At 40.1% G+C, this 16,133-nt stretch overlaps 2 protein-coding genes and 1 long non-coding RNA gene across 3 annotated transcripts in view; 1 reads left to right on the top strand and 2 right to left on the bottom strand.

The window, feature by feature from the left end:
• Positions 1-16,133, top strand: part of LOC113015885 (NACHT, LRR and PYD domains-containing protein 3-like) — a 525,401-nt gene that overhangs the window by 149,705 nt on the left and 359,563 nt on the right. The gene's annotated exons all lie outside the window — the stretch shown is intronic.
• On the bottom strand, positions 5,081-5,688 carry LOC113016386 (uncharacterized). The gene is made up of 3 exons (XR_003271229.1): positions 5,675-5,688; positions 5,239-5,458; positions 5,081-5,119 (listed from the first exon to the last, which is right to left on the bottom strand). It is a non-coding gene; the product is annotated as an uncharacterized LOC113016386 (long non-coding RNA).
• LOC113016195 (zinc finger BED domain-containing protein 1-like) lies at positions 14,490-15,933 on the bottom strand. Its single transcript, XM_026158832.1, has 2 exons — positions 15,418-15,933; positions 14,490-15,330 (listed from the first exon to the last, which is right to left on the bottom strand). Exons 1-2 carry the CDS (start codon positions 15,853-15,855, stop codon positions 14,935-14,937), a joined length of 834 nt encoding a protein of 277 aa, XP_026014617.1. The 5' UTR covers positions 15,856-15,933; the 3' UTR covers positions 14,490-14,934.

The following is a 16,133-nucleotide window of genomic DNA, read 5'->3' on the forward strand; positions in this document are numbered from 1 at the left end:
TATTCAGTCATTCACCCATTCACACACTGGCGATAGCAAGCTACATTGTAGCCACAGCTGGCCTGGGGCGCACTGACAGAGGCGAGACCACCGAGACAAAGGACGTGAAACGCGATCGCCAAGATACACATACAAAGAAAAAATCACTTCGCTTCTTACAAGTTTTAATTACAAACGATACCTCTGGAATAAAGTGACGTCCAAGTGCTAACCACACCATCATTTTGTAGATACCTCATTTGTAGATACCATCATTTTGTAGACCGCGGCTGAATACCCGCTAACTAGCTTTAGCATCGTGCCGAACAAAGAACTCGCCAAGAATCACAAAAAAAAAAGAAAATCACTTTCAAAGCTAAGTTTCAAACCAGAGAGGGAGGGAGATACGCTTAACTTAGCCGAATAGCCACTAACCACACAGCCATTTTGTCGATATCAGCGTCAAGAAAAAAATCACTTTCAAAGGTCAATTTCAAACGGAGGAGGGACGGACACGCTTACCTCAGCTAAATACCCGCTAACTAGCTTTAGCATCCAGCTTCACCACGAGACAAAGAAATCACCCAAACACGCATAAATTCCAATCCAGGCAGAGAGACATACGCATAAATAAATCACTTTCAAACCGGGAGACGCTTAATATCCACTAAATAGCTTTAGCATCGTGCCGAACATGACCACGACAGACAAAGAATCACCCAGTCACATGAAAAAAATCGCGATCGCCAAGATACACATACAAAGAAAAAATCACTTCGCTTCTTACAAGTTTTAATTACAAACGATACCTCTGGAATAAAGTGACGTCCAAGTGCTAACCACACCATCATTTTGTAGATACCTCATTTGTAGATACCATCATTTTGTAGACCTCGGCTGAATACCCGCTAACTAGCGTTAGCATCTGCCGAACATGACCACGACAAAGAATCACCCAGACACATTAAAAAATCACTTTCAAAGCTAAATTTTAAACCGGAGAGAGAGAGATACACTTACCTTGTCAAACCTTACACTGTTGTTCCGAATACTTCAGAAAATGATGTTCAAATCTCAATTTCAAAACGTAGGAGAGGTGGACAGATGCATGCGGGTCCAGCATACGCTACGGTGTCTTCTAAGGTCAATTTCAAAATGGAGGAGGGGCGGACTGACGCGCGCCGTTGATAGTGTCATCATTACGTTAATCCGAATAGGCCGCACCACTCCCGGCATACCACTAGAATAAAGGAATTATCGGCCCATATTAACGAAAAATAAGTCCAGTGTGAAACAGTCGCTTGGCGAGCGATCGGGTGGTTTAGCGAGTGTCAGCCTCTTAAGTTTAAGACAAGCCCGGCTGCTTTTTAACTAGAAAGCGAAAATTTCTGAAGAAATTTTAAGTGTGCCTATGCCGCCGCTATCAGTATAGTTTGCCATTCAAACGGCTACAGAGAGCAAAACTCAGCAGAGCAGCCATTCTCCACCATGAACTATGATAAAAACAAACACCGCTCGCGCCTCACAGATGACAGCTTACGGTTTTGTATAAAGATGAGGTGACTTCGTACAGCCCCGATTTGTAGACGCTGTGCGCAGAGGTTCATAAGCAGACCCGACAATGTTTGCATGAACACACTTTGAAGCATTACGTTATGGACCACTTTTCACACATAGTTGCTGTACCCACACAGCTGGCTGTAGCTTTTCATCTCACAGCCCGACACATACAAAAAAGCAAAAAGCAAAGAGAGAGCACAGACTTTACACCTGAGAGCGTGATTGCAGATGCCCCTGAGGTGGGTCCACCTCCCCTGCAGCGGCACTGCAGACCACGCCCTGCCACACACATCAAACACGTAAAATAAATATTTATGCACTTTTGCATTCACTTTTTGTTACTTTTACACAGTGTTCTGAATGATTAACAATGGTCTACAGCAGGGGTGTCAAAGTCAAATACACAGTGGGCCAAAAATCAAAACTGGAACAAAGTCACGGGCTAACTTAATATTTATTGAAAAAAAAAATCTTCCCCCAGATATAAGAATGAATCTTTTCTATGGACTCAAACATGTTTTGCTGGAAAACTGAATATGGAACAAGCAAAGCTTAAACTAAACAATATATATATTAGCTGTATAATACCAGTAGGCCAGCTCTAATAGAATTTGGTATGGCTTCGCAGGCCAAATGTAATTAGGCTGCAGGCCAAATTTGGCCCACGGGCCAGAGTTTGACACCTATGTCTACAGCCAATCTGTGTATTATTTTACAAACTTTGGTTGTAAGATTCAGATAACTATTTAATAAAAGCTAAATATTTTATATGAGAGTAAGAAAGAAAAGTATATCTTTTGTCCCCCTCTCCCTGTTAATGCCCTACCTGGCCCCAGGTAGTTCAATTCAACCAGGCGTTCAATTTGTGGCTCGGACCGTGCTATGATGTTTCTCGGGCTACGAAGTGGAGTATCCAACCTCCTTTTAACGGTCTCATAATCGCTTGCCTCTTCGGGAGTCAGGTGCAGGGATACCAATATTTCCTCTGCCTCCTCGCCCATAGTGTAGATAAGGGCGTTCACTTGATTTTCGTCCGCTTGCGGGGTGACTTGAAACTGACTCATGACGTCTCTTTTCGCGCAGCTCCTCTCTGGCCGACCTTTAACCTGGCACCGACGCCGAAACCTTACACTTATGCCCAACTAACGTTTCCAGTGTCTTCTGACACCATGTTCCGTTATTTGAGGTTATGGATGTTATTTGACTGGAGGCATAACTGACAGACACACGAGACGTGCCATTACTCCAATGAGTGTCCTGTATTATTTTCATCCCCCCCCCACAACAACAACCCAGCCGAAACGTTCCTACCGTTTAACATTTAGCTGATACTACAAGTAACAGCGCCCACAGCTGTATAGAAACTCCGTCATGCTAGCTAGCACGCAGTACGAGTTATCGTTAGCCACCACCCGTCGATCGGCGGCGAGCGATCGTGTTGAAAGGAGAGACGCTTACTGAAAAGTGTTTTTTAGCGAAGGGTTGCTAGCCGGCGCGTAGCTAGCTAGCAGCAACATCGTGAGAAATCTCTTGCTAATATGGGATGTTTTGACAAAACGAGCAGATATTTAACGTTTACACACCACATTCTCACCTGAAAATATCTTAAAAGTTTACTTTGTGACCTAGAAACACGAATAAGAGGAATATATTAAACCAAGTCAGCGCGCCATTGTTTGACTCTGGAATATGGAGTTTGCAAAGTTTCAAAGTATCCAAATACGGGGACATACCACTAGAGGAGCCAACACACCACAAATTAAGATGATGCAAACACACCACAAAGTAATAAAGTTTCACTTTCGTTCATTCCATTCATTTGAATGGGCAAAAACTTGCATTAAAATATTCATATTTAAAAAACTATAGAAGTAATAAACACCAAAAGTCATAGCACACCATTCCTGATCCAGCCGCACAAAATGATATACATATATGAAGCTTGTGTCAAAACTGTGGGATGAGTTATGCGCGAAATTTCAGGCTGAAAAAGGAAAATAATAATAATAACTAGAAAGCGAAAATTCTGAAGAATTTAAGTGTGCCTATGCTACTGCCAATGAGTGTTGTTTGCTTTAATGTGGTGCAATAATGGCAGGTTGCCATTTATAACAATAGGGGGAGCAATAGCAACAGAGCATAGTTTGCTATTTATACCACAAGAGGGAGGGAAATTGAATACAGCTGATTTTCAAGTTAAAGAAAAGATAAGCTGTATTGTGATCTCTGCTATATGCAGTGCAGCATACAGAGATGAGAGAAAGATGCTCCAGTTACACCATTACAAAAGAAGTTAATCGATATAAAATAATTATGTTTAAGTCTGAGGTGTTCAAGAGAAGTTACAATTTAGATTTTACAGTTTTGAGTCGTTTAAAGTGAACAGTTTAACAGATTGTAAACCAAAGTAAGTTTTCTTGGTAGAAAAAAAAAGCCCATTAAGCGGTATTCAATTTGTATTTCAAAGGTATTTTAATGTGAAAAGGGAAAATTATGCAAATTATGAAATTTTCCCTTGTGGGACTAATAAAGGTATCTTATGTATTCAAACTATATTTTGTACAAATACCATTTACAATAATGTATTCCATTAAACATGATATTTAGATTGTGGTAAACAGCAAAGCAATATAAAATAAGGAAAAAGGAAACCATTCAAGTAACTTTATATTATGAACCGAAGAGTAAGGAAAAGTATAAATGAAAAGCATACAAGCATTAATGTATATAGATAAACCCAACAATCATATGACCCCCTATGGGCAAGCACTTTGGCGGACAGTGGGAAGGAAAAACTCCCTTTTGACAGGAAGAAACCTCCGGCAGAACCAGGCTCAGGGAGGGGCAGCCATTCTGCCGCGACCGGTTGGGGTGAGATGCAAACAAATCAAAAACTGTCCACAGAGCTACAGGGGGCACACTGGGATCGCAACAGCAGCCATAGAGGGAGACAGATTAGGATGTTCTTTCCAGTACTGAAGTAGGTCGCTTTTCTTATGTGTGCGTTTTTCTCTGAGAGGTAGGTCTCCACTTTAGTTTCTTCTCATGAGGCATTCACGGATACTTCTGGATAAGGGTCATTTGGAAGCAAGAGGTTGGCTGACTTTGCAAAAACAGCTAGAAAACAGATAAAAGCAAAACACAATTTAAAACAAAACAAGAGACATCACAAAGCGCAGGTTTCAGTTAGCGAACTGGCAAGTCATGATGATCTAATAAATATTTGCAAAAATAAATGTAACTTTAGAACTAAATTACCCAAAACTAAATTAAAAAGGAAGTAAAAGAGAGAAATTTGTTTAATACTGGTGTCTTTTGATTAAGTAAGTTGCCATGTGAGGTAAAACCACACGTGGCTGTAATTGGTGGCCTGTATTATAGTTCCAATCAAAGCGTATAGTTGGCTTAAATGGGTTAATACTGGTGTCTTTGAATCACTTGACTGTATATAAACCTGTTGAACAAAAGGTGCATTTTAATTTCACTATACCTGCCCATCCTTGTAGCTGGTTTCTAGAAGAGTGGCACAGTTTCAACATCATGTAGAGCTTCTCCACTGCCTTCACTGGACAGAACACATCTGAGGAGTTATGAATGAATGGATGACTTAATGAATGGATGAGATTATAGTTTGTTTCAAACACTATACATACCAAATGTTACAATATAAAGAAAGAAACAAAAAAAAATACAAATGACCTGTTATGGCAGGGATCCCATCAGGTGCAGTTGCAGTCTTTCTGTTCACGTTTCTGGTCAGCTCTTCAATGGATGACAGCACATCAGCAGTCTTATCTATGAGCTCCCACTGGTGAGCTGTCAGTGTTGCTGGTAGAGCGTGCTCAGTCGCAAAGACATGAAGATCACGTTTTTGTTGCAGTAGGCTTCGCACCACGTAGAGGCTGGTGTTCTGTTGTGTCTGCGTAAAGAGAACATGATTTACTTTATTTTTCAACAAATTCGGTTCAGAGTGTATAGGAATTAATAAAATAGAAGTACATTAAAGAACAAAGGGGGTACAACAAAATTCTTGCTTTCATAATGCTAACATGTAACCATATGTCTTTAACATTTAATGGTAATGTAACTGTCCACTATAAATCCTTAATGGAGGAAGACGTTTTTTTAAATTTACCTTGCTGCCTGGAGACATAAGGAGGTGGGTCTATTCTCCGTTACCAAGGACAACCTGGCTGGTGCTGTCTGCCAACCCAGGAAAAACAGTATATAATGTTAAGACATTAAGTGACCTGACACATTAATTTCACTCTAAAATGCAATGCATGGCATGAACTGGTATGCCAGTTGGGTAACAGATCGTTTTTCTAGTGGACGTGTGTCTGAAATCTGATGAGAGGTTATGTACAGTTAGTCAAAATTATAAAACCTACTAACAGATTTGAAACAGAATGGAATATTTGATACTGAACAGTAGTGGTTACTAAACTTACAGAGCAATAAAAAAGAAAATCCCTGCTGTTTGCATAATGCTGAGATGTAACCATGAATATGTCTATAACATGTAATTGTCTGTTGTAAATTCTTAATAGAGGAATATTTTTTGATATTTACCTTGATACCTGGGGAACATAAGGGGTGGGTCTATCCTGTGTTTCCAAGGATAACCTTGCTGTGCTATCTGCTAAAAGGGTATAGAAGACATTAAGTGACCTGACACATTCATTTCATTTAAAAGCTCTGCATACCATGCACTGTTATGCCAGTTGGTGACATTATAACAAACAATCCTAAACTGTATGGGTAGGTGTCTTAACTGTCTCAAACGTGTTTCGAAAACTGTTCAACTGTCTGTGATCACTACTATATCTTCTTTACCTGGTCAGATGGAAAACTACTGACTGCCTCATCTTGGTTGTGGCCAGTGAGCATTGGACAGCAGGATCGACCAGGTCAAGTGGTTTCCAGCGCTTCTTTTGTGCCGGGATCTTTTATTTTTTCTCGGCATCTGTAGAATGTCAGCAGAAAAACAGAATATTAATTGTTTGGCATTTCAAGCATGTGATCAGACCCAGCTTTCAATTTAAGTCAAGCATAATAACCAGGTAGCTGCATTGGTAGCCAAAAGACTTTACAATGCAGTAAATCGACAAACAGTAAATGAATCAAAAATTCTGATGTATACCAGCAATTTTTTATTTTAACCCTCTGATACACAAGATAACTACAGAAACCAAAAAATAATAAGGTGCTCAGGTTAGAAAAAAGAGAAAAGATGCAGGTAAGCAGACGTGTGATTGGATAATGGCAGGTCATCCTGAACCAATCAGACTAAACTCCAAACATTACATTATGTTACAGATTTTAATATTAATTAGTCATTGTTACTTGTTGATTTGTCCTTTTCTCATTGTGTGACGAATTATGACGACTGTTTGGTAGCTGTTATTGTCTCTCTCTCTCTCTTCATGTGTGTTTCTCTGGTGAAACAATAGTTTTGTGTTAATGTTAGGGCTGCACGATTTTGCATAAAATGAGAATCACGATTTTTTGCTTAGAATTGAGATCATGATTCTCTCATAACAATAAATAAACATAAAAACAACAAACGTCTCTCGTTTTGTTGTTGCAGCAAAATGTTGTAGTGCTTGAAATTCCGTCTCCACCGTTGCTCGACGCTGCGTGTATAGAGCAGGTAGTGCAACAATAGAAAAATAGTTGCGGGACGGCACTGTGTAGCGTTTGTCTAGGGTGTTGATCGTTTTCCTAAATCCCTCGTTTTGCACAGTGTTGATGGAGCCATATCTTTGGTCAGGTGATAAGTGATAGCCTCCGTAATGTCTTTGTGCCTGCGGGAGTTCGACGGGTATAGGGAAGCGCTGTATAAGGTTCCGGTTATTGATGTTTGGGTGGTTGACCGGGACGGATTTTCTCCTGTCACTTTCTCGTCATCCCTGACGTGCTCTCCGTTGTTGTTTCCCTGCTAATTTTAGCATCACACGGCACAGCTTCTGTATCACGTGGTATAAGGCTCCGCCCTTGTCATTTGTTGAGCAGGAAGAGTGAGCGCTTGTTTTCATGCAGATTACGTCCCGGATCAAAATGCGGTACAATCGTCGTCTTTTTTTTTTTTTTTAAATCGTTGTCATTTGGAAATGAGATCGCACAGAAGTATGAATCGAGATCGCGATTTTCTAACAATTAATCGTGCAGCCCTAGTTAATGTACAATCCTTAATATGTTTTGTGTGTGTGTGTGTGTGTAAAGTTCCACAATACACGTGGAACTTTACACACACACGCATTTGTTTTTGTCTGTTTTTGTATCTTGCAAATAAACCTTTAAAATAAATAAAATTTTATTATGTATTTATTTTTGGCCTACGTCAGTAAGAAATGCCAAATTATATACACAAAGTTACAGGAATCACCACTCCTGTTATTCATGATGATTTCAATAACATCACATAATAACATGTAACATCCTGTAAGCACAGTCTGCCTGTGTCTTTTCTCTGCAAATGAACATTTTCAGCCAATATAGGTAATACATCAACATGGCTGCCGTGGCTAAGTTAGGAATATTTATAATGTCATTTCCAAAACTTGCATATGATCTGCAATTTGTAGCAGATCTGCTGACTGTCACAGAGCAGCTGGAGCAGTCTCAAATGCAGGTCAGTCCACTGCTGCCACCTGTGGCCAAGTGCCATAGCTACTGCTGGATGAACTCGTGACACATCTGCACCTGTTTCTATGAACACATTGAGCAGAGTCTGAGTGGCTGCACTTACACTGGTGCATTCAAACATATTGAAAGATGCCAGCGATGTGGATTGTCAAGACTCAAACCAACCATTGAGCAAAGACAGCAGGGATCACTTGTTTCTGTTTGTTATACAGCCAGATTTACTCGTGACACACATGTGCAGCTGGCTTTATCACCTATTCTGAATTTGTTTCAAGCACAATACATTTGTTACACATGTTGGGATATTGTATTTGTTTTAAATGTTATATCCCTGTGTGGTATGTGACTTGTGTTGCCATGACGCCAGGTCTCTCTTGGAAATGAGATTTTTTTTTTACCTGGATAAATAAAGGACTAATTTGTAACTTTCAGTGTTTTCCGGTCTTCCAAAAGAAAAAAAACCTTCAACCTCGTTTCTCTTACAGAGGTTGAATGCACCTTCTGCGGATGGCGGTACCACACAGTGTGCGTGGACTTCCCCTGCACAGAAGGCAACTACAAATGCTGTGAATGCTAAATAAACAGAAACAAATGATCCCTGTTGTCTTTGCTTGATGATTGGTTTGAGTCTTGACAATCCACATTGCTGGCGTTGCATCTTTCAATGCCAGCAATGGCAGGTATCAGTGCTCAAAGCTTTTGTGTTTGTTTCCAACAAGTTGCCCACCTCGGGAAACAAAAATGTGTTCTTTTACTTGTCAGATGAACATATGAGCCACTTTGACTCTTCAGTGCAGTGTGGAGCCTAACAAAGATCTGTTTTGTGTCCCAGCTGATCAGCAGGAGGAGGAGAGTCTGACGGAGCAGCAGAGGAACATTTTCAGCTACTTGGACTCAGCTCAGCCACTACAGAGGAAACAATGAGCTCAACACAGAAGGTGACAGACAGAGCAGGACCATATGACCAAAGATATTTATCACCATATACATTTGAACATTTGCCATAACGATGTAGCTGACGATAGAATTGACACCAGACAAAATACTTTACAGCTGCACAACTTTATTAAAAACCCATCAATGTATTTTCACTGAAACAAGCAGCTGTTGTTTATGTGCATTAAAGTTATATAAAAATGTAACAGTGCAAATGCAAATTCCTCGCTGACAGTTTAACCAAAAGGCGTTTCCAGTGGAAACTGGCCGACACATCCTGAGCATAACCATGTATAATATCCACTAAACTTCAGAAGAGGTTATACAGTCGTGGCCAAAAGGTTTGAGAATTGCATAAATATTGGAACCTGGAGACGTTGCTGCTTAAGATTTTATAATACAGATTTGTACTTTATTTCAAATTGAACCTTTAAAGGGGCATTTCTGGACTTTTAAAGACCAGTAATGTACTTTTAAGGGAACATTTAAAAAAATGTTCCTATAGGTACAAAAATGTTCTTCTCTCGTACCTCTATTTCTGAGAGTGTATCATGTAACACTATAGATCAACTTAGCTCAGAATATATAAAGCATATAAACAGTTACAGCAATATGATGCAACAAACACAGCAGCTACTGATCCAAAATACTCAAAGCTTCATAGAACTGAAACAAACATTTATTTTTAGGTCCATTCTGCTGCTGATACAGACTTTAGGTTTCTGAACATTAAACTTGTTGCTGCCTTTCATAGTGTGTAACTTGAAGGCCCTGAGTACTTTCTCCCACACTGGAAACACTGGGATGATCACATTATTTGAACATTACCTAATAAGACTGATTCAGGACAGACAGTTATGTTAAACTTTCCTAGCAGTCCTTCACAAACAGGGAACAGTCTGTCTATTCTCTCCATCTGTCAGCTGCTGCTGGCTCTTCCTCCTCCTCTTCCTCACACACTGCTGAGTTTGTCCTGGTGGATCATCAGGGCTGCAAAACCTCACAGATGATGTGCAGCAGTGGCTCCCTCAGTCTGTCCTCACTCTGGACACTTGCAGTCGTCACACATGGAAATCAAATGTGTGATAAGCTGCAGGATTCAAACACAAGTGTAACTTATAAACACATGTTCATACTTTTATTCCACAATCAGAGAGAAAGAAACAGAGAGAGAGTGCAGGACAGACAGACAGGTGACAGTCTCAGGTGTACACACTGCTACACAACAGCACCAGAGAAGCAGGATTTAGTGTTTGTGTTATTACGAGTGTAAACAAGAAGAGTTCCCAGATGGTGCAGTGGACACATGTGTGACTGCTGTGATTAAAGCATCTTTCTTTCAGCTTAACGAGTGAACCGTCAGCTCGTTCAAACACACGTTAAAGTGCGTTTGGCTCGACACCACCGAACAGAGGCAGCAATATAACACAGCTAACATTAACAGTGCAGTGAATCCTGCTTGTGCCGTGATGTTCAGGGCTGCAAACCGAGCAGCATCACTGACTTTCAGCTTGTTGTGTTTGTGGATATATGACTGACTTTAATTATCCACAAAATCATCACATTCTCTGTCAGATTAAGGTCGACTATTGAACGGCGTATATTTTAAAGGCTTTAAAACCAAGTTAACGCTGAAAGTACAAACATCACTAATGTCACATAACTCTGCCGACAAGGCATAGCTATGGCTATGAAATGCTCTTTGTGTATCACTTCTTCATTATGAAAGATGTCATTAATGCACTAGTAATGTCTCATCTGGAGTATTGTTCAATCATTTGGTCAGCAGCTAATAAGACAGATCTTAACAGACTTCAGTTAGTCCAGAATAAGGCGTCCAGATTAGTGTGAAGATGTTCATACTATACTAATATTGATAAAATGCATAATAACCTTTCTTGGCTTCCTGTACAGGCTAAAATATTCTATGGCTTACTTGTAGTTCTAAAGAAAGCAATTCTGTTAAACACACCACATTTATTCTGCTCAGCTGCAGTATCCAGATGAAATACATCATCATATTACACAGTTTTCAACAAGCTGCAATTTAGTAAATGCTCGAGTTAAAAGTAACGTTTTGTAAAACTGTTACATTTAGAGCAACTTTTAAGTGGAATAAGTTGCCTTAAAAAATTAGAGAATTATTCAAAACTTCAATGAACACTTAAAAGCCGATTTACAGAGCTTTTAGTTGTTGTAAATATTGTAAGACATGATTTGTTTTTGAAATTTGTGTAATGTGCCTCAATGTTATTGATATTATTATTATTATTATTATTATTGATTGCTTATGTTTTAACAATTGTGAAACCTCACTGTGGATGTAAGAGTGAAATTATGTGGATATCTTGAATCCACTTTATTGTGTAATATTTTATGTGAGTATTTGACGGAAGACGAGCAACATCTGTTGTGGAAGCTAACGGGGTTCCTTTAGAATAAACAAACATAGGATTTATTATCACTGAATAATTCTGTATAAATCTATACAAATTATAGAAATATGTAATAGGAACCAACAAAATAATCTAAATTATAAAGTAGTGTGTGTGTGTGTGTGTGTGTGTGTGTGTGTGTGTGTGTGTGTGTGTGTGTGTGCGCATGATTTTAGTGTTTGAACAGTCATGAATTATCTTTAACAGCAGGTTGGATGTAATGTGTTAGAACTACCAGCAGGTGGGGATAGGTGGTGCCACGCTCCACCTTCAGGTTTAAAACTAGTGTTAATGGAGTTTGAAGGTTGAGTTTGTTCCACGACTGCATTTCACTCACTGCCTCTGTTTGTATCTCTGTCACTGCAGGACCAACATGGAGCCAGAAGTCAGCGCTCTCAGGAGGCCGACAAACCTCACAGAAGAAAGGGAGAGAAAAAACACACCTGTGACGAGTGTGGGAAGGGTTTTACTGTGAGGGCTTCACTAAAACGGCATCAGGTCATCCACACTGGAGAGAGACGGTTCAGCTGTGACTTGTGTGGAAAGTCTTTTTCCAGGAAGGGTCACCTAAAAACACACCAACTCATCCACAGTGGAGTTAAAGCGTACAGCTGTGATCAGTGTGGCAGAGCTTTTACTCAAAGTAGCAGCTTACAGAGTCATCTAGTTACCCACTCTGGAATTAAGGCATACAGCTGTGACTTGTGTGGGATGGAGTTTACTGTGAGGGCTAATCTAAAACGGCATCAGGTCATCCACACTGGAGAGAGACCGTTCAGCTGTGACTTGTGTGGAAAGTTTTTTTCCTTCAAGGATTCCCTAAAACAACACCAACTCATCCACAGTGGAGTTAAAGCGTACAGCTGTGATCAGTGTGGCAGAGCTTTTACTCAAAGTAGCCACTTACAGAGTCATCTAGTTACCCACTCTGGAATTAAGCCATACAGCTGTGACATCTGTGGAAAAACTTTCAGCCAGAGAGGGCACCGAAATGAACACCTACGCATTCACACCAGACATGATGTGTACTGCTGTGAACAGTGTGGCAAATACTTTACAACAGACGCAGACTTACAACGACACATGTTTACCCACACTGAGGAGAGACTTTATCAATGTGACCTGTGTGAGAAGACTTTTAAAGCTCCACATGACCTGAGACGACACCAACAGATCCACACCAGAAAGAGACTCTACAAGTGCAGCTACTGTGAGGTATGTATTTATATTGTTATCTTGTCATTTTAGCCTGACTGTTTGGAACAACTCTGCTCATTAAACTGTGTTAGCATGTTAGCAATTCTACTGCATGGAAAAGCAGCTCTGAGTGATTATTCAGATTTTCCTTTCAGTTATGATTTTAGTATTACTGTAGTATTATGGTGGTAGTATTGTAGTTATTGCAGCCCAGTAAACTGAGTGTGTTAACTGAAACAGTCAAATGTAGTTGGACGTCTGCAGAGATGCTCTTTATTTCAGGCGACGTTCAGGATACAAATGTTGAAGGACTGACTTACACTGTCTTTGTGTCTTTGTTTAGAAGCAGAGCGACACAGATGGATCCAGTTCTCAACCCTGTCATCACTGTGGTGGTGGGAAAGACTTTCATTGTGACCTCTGTGGAAAAACTTTCAGTCAGCAAAATACCCTAAAACTACATCAACGTAGACACACTGGAGACAAACTGAAATACTGCAAAGAATGTGGGAGAAGCTTCACCACAACAAGTGAGTTAAAACAACATGAACTGATTCACAGTGGGGTTAAAAAGCACCTCTGTGATCAGTGTGGGTCATCCTTCACCACTGCAAGTCAGCTTAAATCACACAAACGAGTCCACACAGGAGAGAAACCACACAAGTGCAGACACTGTGAGAGAAGCTTCTCACAGTCAGGTAGTCGTAACATTCATGAACGTGGACACATGGAAGGAAACTACAGCTGTGACCAGTGTGACAAGAGCTTCAGGAATCTCAGTTCATACTCTGCACACAAACGATCCCACGTTACTAATAAACTGTTTCACTGTTACCAATGTGCCCAAACATTCACCTCATTGTCTGCTCTGTGCAAACATCAGCGCGATCACTCAGGGCTGAAATCACTCCCATCACTGGATCACAGTGAATCTGAAGACACAGAAAGATCCTCTGGTTTCTGTGTCGGACTCAAAAAGCTTGAGATCAGGCTCCACAGAGTTCAGATAGAATCATTTAAACTTGTGTTGAACTGAACTGGTTGCTGGGCTGAACTTCTACATAATACAGATCTACATGGGATCTTCTTTTCTGTTGTTTTACTGAGTCAGTTTTGTCCTTTTTTCTCTGTCCTGGTTTTGCTCGTCTGTAAATGATTGAAACTCAGTCAAATAGTTCATTGTTCTCCAGCAAAACGTTTTGGAAACTCATGTTTAATGTTTAAAACTCTGACATGTTTTAGCACACAAGGCTTCATCGGGGAGTTCACTCATGATTGGACCATGAGAACAAAGGTTTGTAGTTCTTTCAAAGAGAGTCTTGGAGATGTTTGATGTTTCTGTTTTTCTGAAACCACCTGAAAGAAAAACTATTTTTCTTGCTTTATGTCGTGTGGAAGTTTTTAATGTTTCTTCATCTGTGATGTTCTTGAATGTGTTCACGTGAAGATGGTACAAATAAACTGTCCTTTCAGCTTTAGCTCCTAATTTATTCATTATTTATGGATGTAGCACAGCAGCCGTCTCTTGATTAACACATGGAGGGCTCGGGATCTGATGGTGTCGTCTCCCTAATTTGCCCACTCAGTAAATCTCACTCATGGCTAGGGCTGCACGATATTAGGAAAACCTGCGATGTGCGATAACTGTGATCAATACTGCGATAACGATATGACTTGCGATAAAATAAATAGCAAAAAAAAAACAAAAAACAAATACATAATTTCCGTTTTACTGCACAGTTTTATTTAATGAAAGCTGCTGTATTAGCAGTGTAACAACAAAGTGCAGTCAAACATTGAAACATTGCCCCCATAAAAAAATTTCTGAGGCTTGAATTCTGAAAGACATCCTTCCCGGTCTCTATAATTAGTTTTAAATAAACATAACTTAAATTATACTGCAAATTATCTCTATGCAGTTGTTCATCATTTTACCACTCACCAAGTAGTTATGATGCAAGTCAAAACTGGAGTGGAAACTTTACTAGATTAAACTATAGGTAAGAACTTGTCTGCTGTGGGAACACACCAAAGAACAATTGTCTACCTTTGTGGTCGTACTGGCCAAGACTAATATTATCAACAATTAAGAACAATGTAGGTAGTGTATTTTTGTAATTTTTTGAAAAAAAAAAAAGGTTTCTCTATCTTGCATTCATCCTTCCTGAGTGAATGTTTTTTATGGCAAGTTCTTGTTAAGGAAAACCAACATGTTTACTCTCCAAGGTTTTAAACATGTGCGCTGACATGTTACTATGTTTCCTGATGTACTAAAAAGTCTCTCTGAAGGTGAGCTACTTGCAGGTATGCAGAGATACTTCCTTGCAAGCTTGCTTAGCTGTGGGAATGTCATTTTGTGGAGTTTCCACCATGCCAAGGGGTCTTCCTCACTGTCTATGGCCGTGGATAGCAAGTAGCTGTTAAGCTCAGCTTCAACAGCTTGTGAGAGATGCATAAAAGAGGAGGTAGGGATTGGAGCTGCCTTGAAGAAACTGCCCAGGGACTTTTTTGCCTTCTTCAGGGGACGACTGGGTGGATCATCTGTCTGGGCCTCTGGTTCAGCGGAGCTTCTCTCCTGGAACAGAAAGCAGATTATAAGAAAAGTAAACATTTTGGACTAAATATGAATTGAAAGGTTTTATATATAAGCATGCATGAATACCTTCTGTGCCACTGCTTCCATTTCTGACATCACTCTGGTCTTGATGTCTGAGACTCGATCAGTGCTGGTGTAGCTGACTTTAAATCTGGGATCCATGAAGCACGCCATGTCCATAAGTTCCTGGGTAGCTGGATTTTCATATTTAGTAATCAGGTACTCGAGGATTTTCTTCTTAATTGATTTTGTCAAATCACTGTCTTCTTCCTTCTCTGCAAGCACCGACATCTTCATCAGATGAAGGACTGGTTTTACATATGAAACACTAACGTAGCTCTCACCAGACAGGGCATCTGTAAAGTCTTGCAGGGGGTGTAATGCCTGGTTGACAGACTCCAGTACCTCAAGATCCTGCCAAGTAGGAATCAAGTGTCTTGATTTCTTGTCTGCTGAGATGACATCAGAAATGGCCCGCTGCTGCTCCAGGACTCTCTCAATCATCTTCTGCCTGGAACCCCACCTGGTTGGGCATTCTGTGATCAGTGTGTGCTCTGGGAGGTTGAGCTTCTGCTGTGCTTTTTTTCAGAGCCATATTTGCTTTCCAGCTGTGGCAAAAATGTCCAACTAACTTTTTGCAAAGTCCAATGGCTCGGGCAATGCGGGCATCATCTTTGATAGAATTTTCTGGAGAAATAAGAGGAAACAAAAAAACTGTCATGTTTAAAACCTTTTTTTTTAAAAAAAAAAAAAACTAATTGAAATTTATAACTAAAGTTGTC

This window comes from Astatotilapia calliptera, chromosome 3 (genome assembly GCF_900246225.1).
Source record: "Astatotilapia calliptera chromosome 3, fAstCal1.2, whole genome shotgun sequence".
NCBI lineage: Eukaryota > Metazoa > Chordata > Actinopteri > Cichliformes > Cichlidae > Astatotilapia > Astatotilapia calliptera.